This window comes from Sardina pilchardus, chromosome 7 (genome assembly GCF_963854185.1).
Source record: "Sardina pilchardus chromosome 7, fSarPil1.1, whole genome shotgun sequence".
Classification (NCBI taxonomy): Eukaryota; Metazoa; Chordata; class Actinopteri; order Clupeiformes; family Clupeidae; genus Sardina; species Sardina pilchardus.
In genome coordinates, this window is record NC_085000.1 from 34,484,837 (window position 1) to 34,499,836 (window position 15,000).

Consider the following 15,000-nt stretch of genomic DNA (forward strand, 5'->3'; position numbering starts at 1 on the left):
CCTGCACCGTACGCTGGCGACCCGGGTTCGATTCCCGCCCCGTGGTCCTTTCCAGATCCCACCCCGACTCTCTTTCCCAATCACTTCCTGTCATTCTCTCTACTGTCCTGTCCAAATAAAGGCATAAAAAGCCCAAAAAATAATCTTAAAAAAAAAAACTTTCAGACCGTTGGTAGCAACTAGATCTGAGCACTGTCATGGTCGAGGATCCTTTGTTATCATCCTTCAACTCATCACAACTTTCAATACAGTTGAACACGTACCTTTTCCCGCCGAAACTGGGCCGCTCCTCGTCGGAGTCGTGCTCCGCCCAGATGCCATATGTCGCCTCCTCTTTGGTCTGCCTGTGTCGCCGCCGCTCGGGGTTGAACTCGTTGGCCAGGTCCCACTCCGAGATCTCAAACTTCTCGATCTCCACCCCATCCTCTTCCTCCTCTCTACGCCCATACAAGTGGGACATAGACATGATCCTGTGGGGAGCGCATGTCAATCACGCGGTGTCATCAGGGGCGGGTCCAGGTGGCCAGGGGCCCCTAGACTATATACTTACTGTGTACTGAACTCTAATGTGAATGACGTATATTTTGAAAACAAATTTGACCTTAAGAACTCCAAGGTCTTAGCCAATCAGCGTCTAACTACTACCGTAAATATTTATTTTGGACCAATGAAGTTTAATGTTCATTCTCTTGTGTACATTTTGATGAATTATTATTTTTTTATGGCCAGTGGGGGCTGGATTGGTAAAGCCAAGCTATTAAAACTGTTCTTGGCAACACAAGATATCACAAGATGACATTTCAAATCACTTACAAATTAAATTACAAGAATAGCTTAAGCAGGACATCAGCAACAGGCACTGCAACAGTTACATTAAACAGCAATACTTTAGACTTCCTAAACCACACCAGGTTTGCTCATGAACTTTTCCATGATGCATAGATTGTCATTTTGTCAATCACGTCATCAAAAACATACTATCATACGAGTCATCATCTGTTTGCTAAAGCTGTGTGATCAGTTACTCCCATGGGTTGATGCCATCTCTAAAGCACTTCCCTCTGCCCTGTCCTGTCCCACCTTGACAACAGCAACACCTGTGTGAGAATGCTGTTTGACATCAGTTCAGCATTTGGCACCATCATTCCCTCCGAACTGATCAACAAACTCTGTGACTGAGCTGGGCATCAATACCTCCCTCTGGAACTGGATTCTGGACTCCTACCCAACACATCTCAGTCTGTTAGGTTAGATAATAACACCTCTTCAACCATCACCCTGAACACTGGCGTACCACAGGGATGTGTGCAGAGCCCTCCCCATTACAACGTATTCACCTACGACTGCACGCCTGTGCATGGCTCTACCACATGTTGTCAAGTGTGCAGAGGACACTGCAGTGATTGGTCTCATCAGCGACAATGACGAGACAGCCTACAGGGAGGTGCGCTGACAACCACCTGGCTCTCAAAACCAAGAAGACCAAAGCAATAACCTGGCTCTCAACACCAAAGACCAAAGCAATAACCTGGCTCTCAAAACCAAGAAGACCAAAGCAATAACCTGGCTCGCAACACCAAGGAGACCAAAGCGCTCATTGTGGACTTCAAGAAGTCTACAGCTGGGTGTCCACATTTCTGAGGACCCTCTCTTGGACCCTCATGTCAGTAGTGACATCACCTGTGTTAAGTGCACAGTTAGAATATGGCAGGACTTTCATTTCTGGACCTGGGATGACCGCCTCTGCTAATAATATATTTTGCTAATTATTACACTGCATCTATATGATTCTTACTACTAGCATAATGTTACTGCTACACTGCACACATCCGTACATGTTGTTTATACGACATAGCCATATTTAAGGTCGCTGCTATTACACTGCACATATTTACATTTAATGTGCATTACTGTAAACTGTATCTACTCTCTACACTGCACTATCCTGTCCGGTCTGTGCACCACCTGGCTATATTTTGTGTCATTTTTCACATCAGGGAAGACGCAAATTGCATTTCGTTGTCTTTCTACTTGTACTCTTGTACTCATTACGTTAGGTAATGAAGTTGCAGAGTTGCACAGTTAAATTAGCATACACCATAGACTACCACATCACCGTAAACAAATGTGAATACACTCTGCAGAACTCTTTCCACCACAGACGAATGACTAACGCCAACATTGGACGCTATTTTAAGGTCATGTGTGAACTTATCCTAAAGTCTTGACAGCGCCAAGCTGTTGTTATCTTACAAAGGATGAAACACTAACGTCAGGTAACGTTAGCTGGCTAACTTGCCTGATGGGCCCTACAAACGTTTCTAACAGGCTAGCTGCAGCGGAAACTGCCAGGGCACAATATGCCTTGCATAGTTCGGTTCCCTCTACCCACACTACACTTAAAAACAGAAAATTACATCAGTTGCAGTCACAGGAAAATAATAAACAACCGGTAACTCACCTAGCTTGCTAGTCTGTTGGCTGGATGCTTCGTGCTTCCGACGCAGTGACGACCCGGAACAAGAAATATCGATAACTGTGATATCACAGCGCGTCTAAGGTCAGAATCTCTCTCTCACAGCCATCTTGGATCCCGAGTCCTGACCTAGTGAGTTGCTGCTATCAATCTACTTGCATCTATCATTTTAATCGCTTGTAAAATTGTCTAGTTTTCGATTCAGGTGTGGTTAAGTATTTGGTCGGTCGTTTGATGTAAATATTAACCTGGTCAACGCTTTGAATGAAGAAATATCCTAACTGAACCGATCGACTGTCAGTACAAAATGGGGGAGAGGCACACAGTTATTAGCTGGCTGTCCTGTTTAGAGTTGGCTAAACCTGTTTGGCTCATGTCTTTGTGGAATAGTTCATTCAATTGACGTTGCTCTTGATGTTGATGTGTAACCTGAATATTATATGTTAGCCAGTAACTTGGTATTAGGTCTAATCAGTGCTGTCGCTTCACGGGTAGTCTTGACTGGTTGGCTAGCTAGCTAGCTAGATAAATGTTCCAGTTCCTCGAGAGGCTGAAAGAGGCAGCTCGCTAGCCATGCTCTCCGGTATGGGCAGTGCTGTCAGTGTTATGATAACCCAAGGCTTTGTTCGCAGAGCTGCCGCTGTAGAGTTGAGATTGTGTAGGCCGAAGCTACATTGTAGTGCAGTTTGTTTACAAATTAAACATACCTGCGTGTTGTCACCCGGTTCATGTTTTGGACCAGCAAGCTGGCTAGAGCCATTCTTTACGGGTGAACCGACCCGACCAACCACTAACCCGAAGTCACCACGTGAAAACATGTAATACGGTCTCTAAGAAAGTACTCATCGGCAGAGGTTGGCGTAAGAAATTGAATGGAAAATAAATGGTTTTAGTAACATGAATCTTAGGCTGTAACTTGGAGCTAACTGTATCCTACGTGTAACGCGATGCTAGATGCTATCTAATTGAATGAAACGCATGTGTTTCTAACTGCGTCTTTTCATACCGTGTGTAGATATTTAGTTATATCGTTATTGTGATCATAGTAGTAGGCAAGTGTCGAGGAATGATAAAGGAACATGACTGTTTAACTGGCTAAACCAGACGATACATTTTATTTAGGGATATAACTCAAGGTGTATACATATATAGTGATCGTGTAAGATTAATTAAATCAGGAGTGAAGAAAGAAAAGATACCCATTGATTGTGAAGGCTTATAATTGTATGTATGTTACAGGCAAACATGCCCGGTGAAGCCACAGAAACTGTCCCAGTGACGGAGCAGGAACTGCAGCAGCCACAAGTGGAGACGGGTTCGTAATGTTCTGAGTCACGCATGATCCTACTAAACCCTCTGGCTAATAACGTGGTCCTGGAACTCAGAATCTATTCAGTGCTGTTAGGCTACTACTGATATTTAAACTGAAACACAAACCAGTTAAGGCAGGTTGTGGCCCATTGAAGTTGAGCAACACCTGTCCCAGACACTTTTTTTCTGCTTCTGTTTGTCTACTCAGCTGTCACATCAGTCAAGAAAGTTTTAGTTGGTTGTCGTAGTTTGAGAGGTCTTATTCTATGAGTAGGATTCCCGATCCAGGACCACTTAAACACACATTGCTTGCACTGAATGAGATTACACTTGTAATTGGGTGATTAGGTGTACAGGATTTCTCTGTGCATGAAACTTGATGCATATTGCTGCATGAGTAGTGACGGAATGAAACTTACTTACTTTACTTGTACCCCTTCAAAACATTAATATTTTGTTAATCATTCTTTTAAGTCATCCTCACTTCATGGATTTTCCATTCATCATTTATTTCACATGGGATGTTATATTTTGTATAACGTTAATAAGGTGAAGTTGATTTATTTTCTCAAATGAATAACTAAGCGTATACAATTTATTTTTTCTTTGTGCTACATTCACCTTTGATAATGTTACAATAAATATTCCTCTTTTTTTTTAAAGCAAAGTTCACACATAGCCAAAACTTAAAATGGTTAATAAGGTTAATACATTTTGTGAGACTGTAGATGTTAATTTCCATCCAGCCTTTGACATGCAAAGCTTTTCAAGTGTCAGTAAGGCATCACATGAGCTTCCAAAGGATACATAGACAAAAGCGTATAGACGGCACTGAAACGGAATGCCTCTGCGGTTACACTGGTTATATACGGATACCTTGCTGGAATTTTCTGTCCATATTGTGAAGAATTATATCGAAGAAGAGTGGATTTCTTTTGAAGACTTTTGAAAGACTGCAAGCAATGAATGTTTTTAATAGAGACCACTGTACCTTTACTGTTCAATCTGATGCCATGGAACCAAATACAGAGACACTAATGAAGAGATGAAGATGAAGATGAAGAATCAAGATGACCAGTAACCCATGGAAACCTTTATAACGATGGTTTTGGCTGGAAGAAATGGTCAACGTGTTTGCATAGATATTAATTTGGAAGCTCATGTATACTGTAGATAAGCTATTATAACGGAACCTTGTAAAAGTACTATTATTTGCTTGTGCTTGGGCTGGTTGGAAAATCACTTTTTAAAAACTAAGTAAAAGACTAAACCTTGTAAAGAGTAAAAGACTAAACCCAGTTAAGAGTAAAAGACTAAACCCAGTAAAGTTGAAGCTTACATCCACTCGTCCCGTCCACTCGTTATCCTGACTCCGCCTCCACTCTGTGTTTCCCACTTCATTAGAATAAGACTACCCTAGTTTTTAAACCATTTCACGCACCGCAAGGTGTTCTTTCAAACTGTCTGGGTGTGAAGATCCTCACGTATTCTGAATGTGAGCACTGCATGGAGATACTGGGAAAAGGGCACACTTAATACGTTCTGTTGTCGAACACACAATAACACTATCAGAAGTCACAGTTTTCCACAAGAGCGTTAATATTCTTGAAAGATGTGTTGTCCAGTTGGTTTCCAAGCTGGTTGCCATTTTGTGTCAAAGTGATCAAAGTGAGATGGCGTTAGAGTTCCTGATCTTGGTAAACATGAGTCTTCTACCTGCATCTTTAAGGAACATGCGTCTTTACACTTCATGATCACATGGCACGAAATCTCCCCCTCTTGCACATTTGTCAGCTTTTGCTGATCCTCTCGCTGTGACTACCTTTCCCCCTACTATTCCTGCTGTTCCTGCTCTTCCTGCTCTTCCTCCTCTCCTTCCTCTCAGCTTCGGGGGTGTTGAGCGCCACCATCTCCCCTGAGGCGGCTGTGCCTGAAATTACCAAGACCGTGTCGCTGGAAGCTTCTATTGGGGCTTCGGAAGCCACAGCGGTGGCGGACCAACCTGCGGAAAGCCCCGCGGCTCCAGCCGAAGTTGCGCAAGGTCAGGAGAATGGCGACGTTCTGGCTGAACAAGTGCCTGAAGCTTCTGTGACTTCTGAGGAACAGCCACCTTCTGATGTGACGCTTGAACAAGCCACAGAAGACACTGCCACCGTGCCAGCTGCCGCCACAGAAGAAACTGCCACCTTGCCGGCTGCCTCCACAGAAGAAACTGCCACTGTGCCAGCTGCCTCCGCAGAAGTGTGTGTTTCTAGTGATGTGCCTGCTCAAGATTCTGAAGTGGTCACCGCGGAGGATTCTATTGCCAAGGAAGAAGTGCCCGCCACGGAAGTGTTGATGGAGGCTACAGAAGAACTGAAGGAGGCTGCCGAAGATTCCGCCACTGAAGTGCCGATGGAAACTGCGCAAGACCAAGACTCTCCCAAAGATCTCTCGGTCCAAGAAGCCACTGAACCTGACTCTGCACCAGTTGCTGAAGAACCTGATTCTGTACCAGTTGCTGAAGAACCTGCTGAAGTTGATGGACCTGCGGTGAGTGAAGTTGATGGACCTGCTCCCGGACCTGCAGTGAGTGAAGTTGATGGACCTGCTCCCGGACCTGCAGTGAGTGAAGTTGATGGACCTGCTCCCGGACCTGCAGTGAGTGAAGTTGATGGACCTGCTCCCGGACCTGCGGATAGTGAGACTTTGTCTGAGAACTTTAAAGCTGTGAGTTTAGATCCTACTGCTGAAGCAGACTTAACAAAATTGGAACAGCCACCAACGGTTACCATCGACATAGCAACTCAAAATGGAACTCCTTTGGAGAAGGCAGAACCGGTTACCATCTTCTCTCAGGCGGTCCAGGCCAAGGCGGAGCCTAATTGCGCTGGCCCCTCCCTCCGTTCACGGCACCTGTCAGGTGGGTGATTTTGTGTGAAGTCTGAAGCTGCTGCTTCATTTCAAAAGCAGCTGCCTCTGTCTCTTGCGTGTCCTCTGCAAAATTCGTTAATATTGTCACGACACTCAAGTGTTCGCTCTCGTCACATGGAAACGGTATAGATATTGTCATGGAAACGGTATAGATATTGTCTTCTTGCGGCTGGGAATAACTAGCATTTACAGGGACAATTTGATTTGAACAGAAATGCCGTCGGTCGGTCAGTTGCGTCTTAACGTTTAACCTCAAATGACGAAGCAGGCCAGTTTTAAAGGCCCTACTATAACTTTTAATGATCCTGTAGTCTATGCTTGTCTATTTGTTGCTCTGTATACCTCAGGCTTTGCAGTGTTGTAGACTGGAGTATTAGGCTTTTGTTCCATTGTACTAATTAATGGGTGTCTAACCTTGTGTGTTAGTGGGCATAACCAAAGCTTTACAGTTGCTGTTGAGATAGATGGTCATATAAAGTGTCATGCTGCTTGCAAGGAAGTAGTCCGCTTCACACACACTTTAATTTGTAAAGCTCACTTTTAATTCGCCTGTAGAAGCACTCCTAAAATGGGTGCCCTTGCCCCCCCCCCCCCCCAGTCCGTAAGTCTTGATTTACTTGCTGTCATGGTCCAAGTTGATGTGCCAAATTCAATTGTTTTTTTGCTGTTTAATTTTAACTTAAAACTAAGTTAGGCTTGGGTGTGTGTGTGTGTGTGTGTGTGTGCCATGATTTGGCTTTGTCCAAGTCATAGTCTGGTGAACGTGTGTGCTTTTAACAGTTTTGGTGTTCCCTCCTCTTAACAAGATTTTACATGTGAGGCATGAGTGCTACTCTGCATCTCTCGCTGTTGAGCCGGCAGGTTTGTGATGAACACAAAAATACACTTTTAACACGTTTGCATTCGATCGCCCCCTGGCCCTCCGCAACCCCGTCTAAACATGCATGGTTTGGAATTTGCTACCATGCAGTTAAGAGAAAACAATGTTTCCAACTTAAGTTTATTTATTCTCTTCAGCCACACCCTCTGCTCCTGCTGCAGCTGCTGCAGCTCCTGCCAAGCCCAAAGAGGGCAAGGCAGGACACAAGTCCTCCTCCCCGCGCTCCACTGCCCCTAAAGCTGTCCCTTCTGGCAGAAGGAAACGCTCCTCACTGTCTGCTTCCTCTTCCTCCCCTACCTCTCCCAAATCTTCCTCTGGTACCCGCGGCACCCCTATTTCCCCCTTGGCCTCTCCCCTGGCCTCCCCACCAGTTGGCTCTCCAGGGTCAAGTCATGGAGACATGGCCGCACCCAAAGTGGTCAAGGCCAAACAGGTGAAGCCTAAGAAGACGGAGGCCTTTAAGCATGTTATGTCGGAAGTCCCAGCTGCTGCACCAGCAGTTTGTGTTACTGCCCCTCAGCCCCCCATTTTGTCTGCTCCAGTTGAGTGCAAAGTGACTGAGGTTGAAGCCAAACCATTAGTAGTTGAGCCCATGCCTGTAGAAGTTAAACCCAAAGTAGTTGAGGCTATGCCTGTAGAAGTTAAGCCCAAAGTAGTTGAGGCTCTTCCAGTAGAAGTTAAGCCCAAAGTAGTTGAGGCTATGCCTGTGGAAGTTAAGCCCAAAGTGGTTGAGGCTCTTCCAGTAGAAGTTAAGCCCAAAGTGGTTGAGGCTCTTCCAGTAGAAGTTAAGCCCAAAGTGGTTGAGGCTCTTCCAGTAGAAGTTAAGCCCAAAGTGGTTGAGGCTCTTCCAGTAGAAGTTAAGCCCAAAGTGGTTGAGGCTCTTCCAGTAGAAGTTAAGCCCAAAGTAGTTGAGGCCATGCCTGTAGAAGTCAAGCCCAAAGTGGTTGAGGCTCTTCCAGTAGAAGTTAAACCGGTAGTGGTTGAGGCTCTTCCAGTAGAAGTTAAGCCCAAAGTGGTTGAGGCTCTTCCAGTAGAAGTTAAACCGGTAGTGGTTGAGGCACTTCCAGTAGAAGTTAAACCGGTAGTGGTTGAGGCACTTCCAGTAGAAGTTAAGCCCAAAGTGGTTGAGGCTATTCCAGTAGAAGTTAAGCCCAAAGTGGTTGAGGCACTTCCAGTAGAAGTTAAGCCCAAAGTGGTTGAGGCTATTCCAGTAGAAGTTAAGCCCAAAGTGGTTGAGGCTCTTCCAGTAGAAGTTAAACCAGTAGTCGTTGTGGCCGAACCAATTGAGGTTAAACCCAAAGTGTCTGAGGCCAAGCCAATTGAAGTTAAAGAAAAGCCATTGTTTCCTCTCCCTGATCTGCCAGCCTCTCCCAAAATGGCAGCCTCTCCTGTGTCATTCAAAATTACCTCTCAACCAGCTGCTCCAGCTCCCAAGTCTTTTGCTGAAGCTGTGGCTTGTAGTCCACCTAAAATGGCACCTATGTCTCCCAAGATTGCCCCTGAGCCTCCTACAGTTGAACCTGTGCCTGTGGTGGTTGCTCCACCAACTGAAACCAAGCCTGAGGTCAAGCCCTCAGTGTTTGCACCTCTCCTTGATAATGATGATGATGATCTTCCCCCACTTATCCCCCCTGAGAAGCCAGTTACTATGCCTGTCTTCCAGCCCCCAACAGTTGAGCAGGCTCCACCAAAAGCCGCTCCTGTTGTTGCCACCGTTGCCCCCCCAGCAGCCCCAGAGGCTGCCCCTGCACCTGCCCAGAAGCCTGTGGCAGTGCCTGCCCCCGCTGAAGAACCAGCCCAAAAGCCCACTCCTACACCTGCACCTGCCCCAAAGCCTGCCCCCGCTCCAGAACCAGCCCAAAAGCCCACTCCGGCACCTGCCTCTAAGCCAGCCCCTGCTCCAGAACCAGCCCAAAAGCCCACTCCTACACCTGTAGCTGCCCCAAAGCCTGCCCCCGCTCCTACCCCAGCTCCCACTAAAGCCCCATCAAAACCGGCGCCTGTGATCAAGAACGACAAGGGTATTTCTTTGCCTCTTCTGTTTCTGTGTGTTTCTTTCTCACCCTTTCTGTGTGGCCAGTCTGCCCACGTGCTCAATAGTGCTCCACAGCCCAACGCTCAATATAAAGCTTGACAGAACTAATGTTTTCTATTTTATTATGTTGGTTATAGATTTTTCAATTTTTTATCTTTTTTCCCCCTCCAAACTGGCCTGTTTCAGAGAGACAAATGGGATGATGTGTTATGGGTGGTATGGGTTTCTCATTTATTTTGGTTTAATTTTATTATGCATTAGTGAAATAAGTGACACGTATTCCATCCACAATCCACATTTTTTTTATTGCATTGCACATCGGCTCATCTCTCCCCATCGTTGCAGAATTCTACGTTTATTCAGACGGTTGTGAATTGTGTTCATGTTCTGCTCACTGCACTGCTCCAGAGTCGCCGCCACGCGCTGAGACTAAAACTGTGTTCTCTGGGCGCCGACAGGGTCTGGCACCGAGTCCGACAGCGATGAGTCCGTGCCCGAGCTGGAGGAACAGGATTCCGCACAGACACAGACGGCGCAGGCGCAGGTGAGGACCGCTGACTGGGCTTAAAACAACAGGGCATATTATGGGATATACTGTTGGGCATGTTATGGGATGCTGCCTTATATACTGTCGATCCTGGAGTTGGATGAGCAGATCCATACCATATCTGTGCATGCAGTAACCCACTTTGAAAAAGGGCTATATGGGAACATACATTTAAAAGAACTATAAACCATGCTTTGCTCACCCTGATCAGAACGTAATGGTTTATTTCAAGGTTCAATTTCATTTTTCTTTTCTTTTTTGTTCTGGTCTGGTTGGTTTTAGTCTGTACCTGCTATTGTCAAACATCTGTTTGTATGTGTGTGTTTCTGTGACGTCAAATGACTATTCAAAGATCATATTCGATAAGTCGATACGTATTTGAAGAGAATCTGATGCACCTCCTTCTTGCCATAGCTTGCAGCTGCTGCCGAGATCGACGAGGAGCCAGTCAGCAAAGCAAAACAGAGCCGGAGTGAAAAGAAGGCCAGAAAGGTATGAAACAGGCTAGTCACACTATTGAACATCATTAGTCTCCTGTGCTAATAGGCTAGTCACACTAATGAACATCATTACAGTCTCCTGTGCTAATAGGCTAGTCACACTATTGAACATCATCAGTCTCCTGTGTTAATAGGCTAGTCACATTAATGAACATCATTAGTCTCCTGTGCTAATAGGCTAGTCACACTATTGATCATTGCAGTCTCCCGTGCTAATAGGCTAGTCCCTCTATTGATCATTGCAGTCTCCCGTGCTAATAGGCTAGTCCCACTATTGATCATTAGTCTCCCGTGCTAATAGGCTAGTCACACTATTGAACATCATTACACAGTCTCCTGTGCTAATAGGCTAGTCCCACTATTGATCATTGCAGTCTCCCGTGCTAATAGGCTAGTCACACTATTGAACATCATTAGTCTCCCGTGCTAATAGGCTAGTCCCACTATTGATCATTAGTCTCCTGTGCTAATAGGCTAGTCCCACTATTGATCATTACAGTCTCCCGTGCTAATAGGCTAGTCACACTATTGAACATCATTAGTCTCCTGTGCTAATAGGCTAGTCCCACTATTGATCATTGCAGTCTCCCGTGCTAATAGGCTAGTCCCACTATTGATCATTGCAGTCTCCCGTGCTAATAGGCTAGTCCCACTATTGATCATTGCAGTCTCCCGTGCTAATAGGCTAGTCCCACTATTGATCATTGCAGTCTCCCGTGCGAACAGGCTAGTCACACTATTGAACATCATAACAGTGTTTCCTGTGCTAGTAGGCTAGTCACGTTATTGAACGTCGTTACAGTGTCTTCTGTGCTAGGCTAGTCAAACTATTGAACATCATTGCACAGTGTCTCCTGTGTTAATAGGCTAGTCATACTATTGAACATGACCCTCCTGAGCTTAAATGCTAGTCATACTATTGAACATAATTATTTGAGTGAATCAAAGACGATGTGAAAGCACAGGAGACGATCACCATTAAACTAAAAATCAAAACTTGGGGCAATGAGTTGAGGGCTACATGTCTCCTTCATCTCTGCCCTCCATTCTGCAGGCTATGTCCAAGCTGGGTCTGCGCCAGGTCACTGGAGTTACCAGGGTAACCATCCGCAAGTCCAAGAACATCCTGTTTGTCATCACCAAACCAGACGTGTACAAAAGTCCCGCTTCAGATACCTACATTGTATTTGGTGAGGCTAAGGTAAGAAAAGTAATCCCAGTTCAATGCTAAAAAGCGATCACTTGTGGTGTTTGGAATGTCTTGCCCTCTGTGATGATGTAACAGTATGACTTTCGTTCTTCTGAGTTTGCTGAAGCCAAATCCATCTGTGCTGAGGGGGAAGAGTCCTATTTCATGTGTGTCTTTGGACTCCATTGCCAAACCTGTAAAGTTATGAGGATGTGACTTGAGCGCTTTTCTACCCTTTCTCTCACCTCCCCTCAGATTGAGGATCTGTCACAGCAAGCCCAGCTGGCAGCGGCAGAGAAGTTCAAGGTGCAGGGAGAGGCCGTTTCAAACATCCAGGAGAACACACAGACGCCCACCGTACAGGAGGAGAGCGAAGAGGAAGAGGTTGGTCTCTTGTGCCACTCCTTGTTCCTCACTACATCACAATGCTTGGACACCACTTTGAGAGGACCGTACCCCCGCAATTAGTTTAATGTAGTTTATTTGTTTTGCAAGTTACACATGGCCCTAAATTGCACCCTACTTTCATACCCATGTGGTCGAAAATGCAAATTAAGGCTGCAGAGGCTGAGCTGTTTTTGAATTTGCTGATGCACAAGTGTACAGATTCCACTAAGCTTGCTCAGCTGTACAGTGAGTGTGCCTCTACAAAGCACAAGGACTTGGTCAGTGTCCTTATTTACCTCCGCCAAGGATGTATATGTTTTCATCGGAGACCGGCCGGCGTTTGTCTTAAGTTTTAGTTTTAAGCTAGTTTTAGTTTGTTTTATAAGTGACCTTATTGTTTACATCTTCATTGGTCAGTGTCCTTATTGATGATTATTGATGTCTTCATTTTTAGGTTGACGAGACTGGGGTCGAGGTGAAGGACATTGAACTCGTGATGTCACAAGCCAACGTATCGCGGGCAAAGGCTGTACGGGCCCTGAAGAATAACAACAACGACATCGTCAACGCCATTATGGTAAACACCTGCTGTTATTCATACTGTAGACTTATTGTAACGACATTGTCAACGACATTTTGGCAAACACTTATAGTTATTCATACTATTGACTCTTTATATAGATATATACACATTGCATGTATGTATTCCTTTGTTTTTCCACCTATACAAGTATGCTAAGAAATAACACACGATATCTACATATCTGTCAGAAATGTCCAGTTAGGGCCACTCTTCGGTGATGACTTAACAGTATGACTTTCGTTCTTCTGAGTCTGCTGAAGCCAAATCCATCTGTGCTGAGAAGAGTGTTTATGTGTGTGTATAGATGTGCTATATAAGCCCTGCCTCTCATGCTCAACTCTGTGCTTTTCTTCACAGGAACTGACGATGTAGGAGGGCTCCAGACGGGGATTGAAATGAGATGTTGCTGATTTACTCTATTATTTGTACACTTTATACCCAAGCGAAATAAAGGTGTGGCTTGACAAAAAGTGAACATCCCCTTCACATGGTTTCTTTTGGATGCAGCTGATCCTTACAGACAGTGATGTGTTTTAATGCTAGACACAATATATGAACACATGATGCAATTGCTCCCTAGAACAGCTGTTCTCTTCATGCAATAAAGTGTGAGTGACTTACAGAATGAAGACTAGCTGCAGTAGTGGGTGTGTTCGTGCCTTACAGAATGAAGACTAGCTGCAGTAGTGGGTGTGTTCGTGCCTTTTAAAGAGCTGGTGACATGACCAGGAGCACAAGGCAGAGGGGAAGTAGGCGGTCCTGGATATTCACACAGATAGGGTTTTATTTGTATTATTTATTCTTTTAAGGCAAGACTCTTCATGTAATGGGAGCAGCATAGTGTCCTTTATGGAACTGCAATCAGTAGGTTCAGTAGTTCTAAATAAAAATGCAAGGCACACATCTTTGTCCTTCACCCTGATTGGCTGGGTTCGGACCAGTTTCTTTCGAAACCAGGGACTGATCCAAGTTGACCGCAATAATTGATGAAAGTCACAACATGTCCTGCTGTTTACTGCCTCCTGTTTCTTGACCAATTCAAATGGTATCAAGAAAGATGGACTAATGTAAAAAAAAAAAAAAGGTACACAGATTTAACTCAGATACCCTTTATTCAAAAGTGATTTCATGAAACATGGTTTCAATGGCCTAAATTTCAGGCAAATTGTTAATGTTTATTCAGGACAAAAAAATGCCTGCACAGCCCTCATGACCCACAGTGAACTCCATCACTCTGGCTATGGGGAGACAAATGTCGAGCATCAAGGCAGTGGACCACTGTGGTGTTATCCAGCAGGAAACCATACAGTGCCACCCACTGGACAACCAGCGTCACTCCCAACTGTCTTTGAGGGTGGAGGCTGTGCTTGCCACCGTTAAGGATGAGACCTCTGACCACTGCTTAATTGATTTCAATTTCAGAAACACAGATAACCTAAAGCACATAGTGAAATCCTATAGTGTGACACAAAACCTAAAGCACAGTGAAGTCCTATAGTGAAACAGTTTATGTCTAATGCAAATTATGTCTGGACATGATCCTAACCAACCGACCCCAGTCTTCGATAGCCTCACTCTGAACATCGATGTACAGGGCCTCAGTTATCAGGCTATGGAGAATGCTGCTCTTATCCTAATCCTCTGCAACGCTCTCAAGTCCCTTTACCAACTTATCCTATTTATATAGGCTGTAGGCTATATAGCCCATGTAATATTGTTCTTAATGGACAGCCTTCCCTGTTGAATAAACTGTTAACATCGCCAGAATTCGGTAAAGCAAGTAAACGCACTTGTGATTTAACTGGCGACACAATCAAATCAGAACCACAGTTTCGAGAAAGGAGTCTGACTCTGAAATAACCCGCGCACGCACTACCATCTAGAATGGGTAAATTTACTCGGACAGAGACTGTGATCGCATACCCCTTTAAGACAGATTCAACGTAGCTTTGCGCATCTGGTTTAGCCGTTGACGTCCGTCATCTCTCACGCGGCTCTAAAACAAATCTCATGCGCCATCATCCACCCGCGCCACCATTCCATTCACTCGTCCTCGCGCGCAGAGGCGCACCGCTGTGGCGGGAGTCCTTTGGCGGGGATGAGTATCGCGGAGCAAGCGCGGAGCTACAGGCATCTTTATGAAGGACGCTTCCGCTGAATGGGGTGGGGACATCCAGGT

At 45.2% G+C, this 15,000-nt stretch overlaps 2 protein-coding genes and 2 non-coding genes across 7 annotated transcripts in view; 3 read left to right on the forward strand and 1 right to left on the reverse strand.

Moving 5' to 3' along the window:
• tfip11 (tuftelin interacting protein 11) overlaps positions 1–2,543 on the reverse strand; it is a 16,808-nt gene extending 14,265 nt beyond the window's left edge. The window contains exons 1-2 of the mRNA XM_062541931.1: positions 2,462–2,543; positions 264–470 (exon numbers count right to left, since the gene is read on the reverse strand). Coding sequence (XP_062397915.1) covers positions 264–466 — 203 coding nt within the window. The 5' untranslated portion in view covers positions 467–470; positions 2,462–2,543. The remainder of the gene's footprint in view (positions 1–263; positions 471–2,461) is intronic.
• naca (nascent polypeptide associated complex subunit alpha) lies at positions 2,483–13,296 on the forward strand. 4 transcript variants are annotated; one of them, XM_062541933.1, is made up of 10 exons: positions 2,483–2,608; positions 3,716–3,791; positions 7,718–8,673; positions 8,746–9,601; positions 10,074–10,159; positions 10,577–10,654; positions 11,717–11,863; positions 12,107–12,235; positions 12,693–12,815; positions 13,179–13,296. In XM_062541933.1, the coding sequence occupies exons 2-10, from the start codon at positions 3,722–3,724 to the stop codon at positions 13,191–13,193; spliced, it is 2,460 nt and encodes an 819-aa protein (XP_062397917.1). In that variant the 5' UTR covers positions 2,483–2,608; positions 3,716–3,721; the 3' UTR covers positions 13,194–13,296. The 4 variants fall into 4 exon arrangements, with proteins under 4 accessions (XP_062397917.1, XP_062397916.1, XP_062397918.1 ...); XM_062541932.1 differs by having other exon boundaries at positions 2,488–2,608; positions 7,718–9,601; XM_062541934.1 differs by lacking the exons at positions 7,718–8,673; positions 8,746–9,601 and adding an exon at positions 5,673–6,689 and having other exon boundaries at positions 2,502–2,608.
• Positions 11,927–12,002, forward strand: LOC134088318 (small nucleolar RNA SNORD59). Its single transcript, XR_009939955.1, has one exon. It is a non-coding gene; the product is annotated as a small nucleolar RNA SNORD59 (small nucleolar RNA).
• LOC134088317 (small nucleolar RNA SNORD59) lies at positions 13,030–13,105 on the forward strand. The gene has a single exon (XR_009939954.1). It is a non-coding gene; the product is annotated as a small nucleolar RNA SNORD59 (small nucleolar RNA).
• Positions 13,297–15,000: the final 1,704 nt, after the last annotated feature.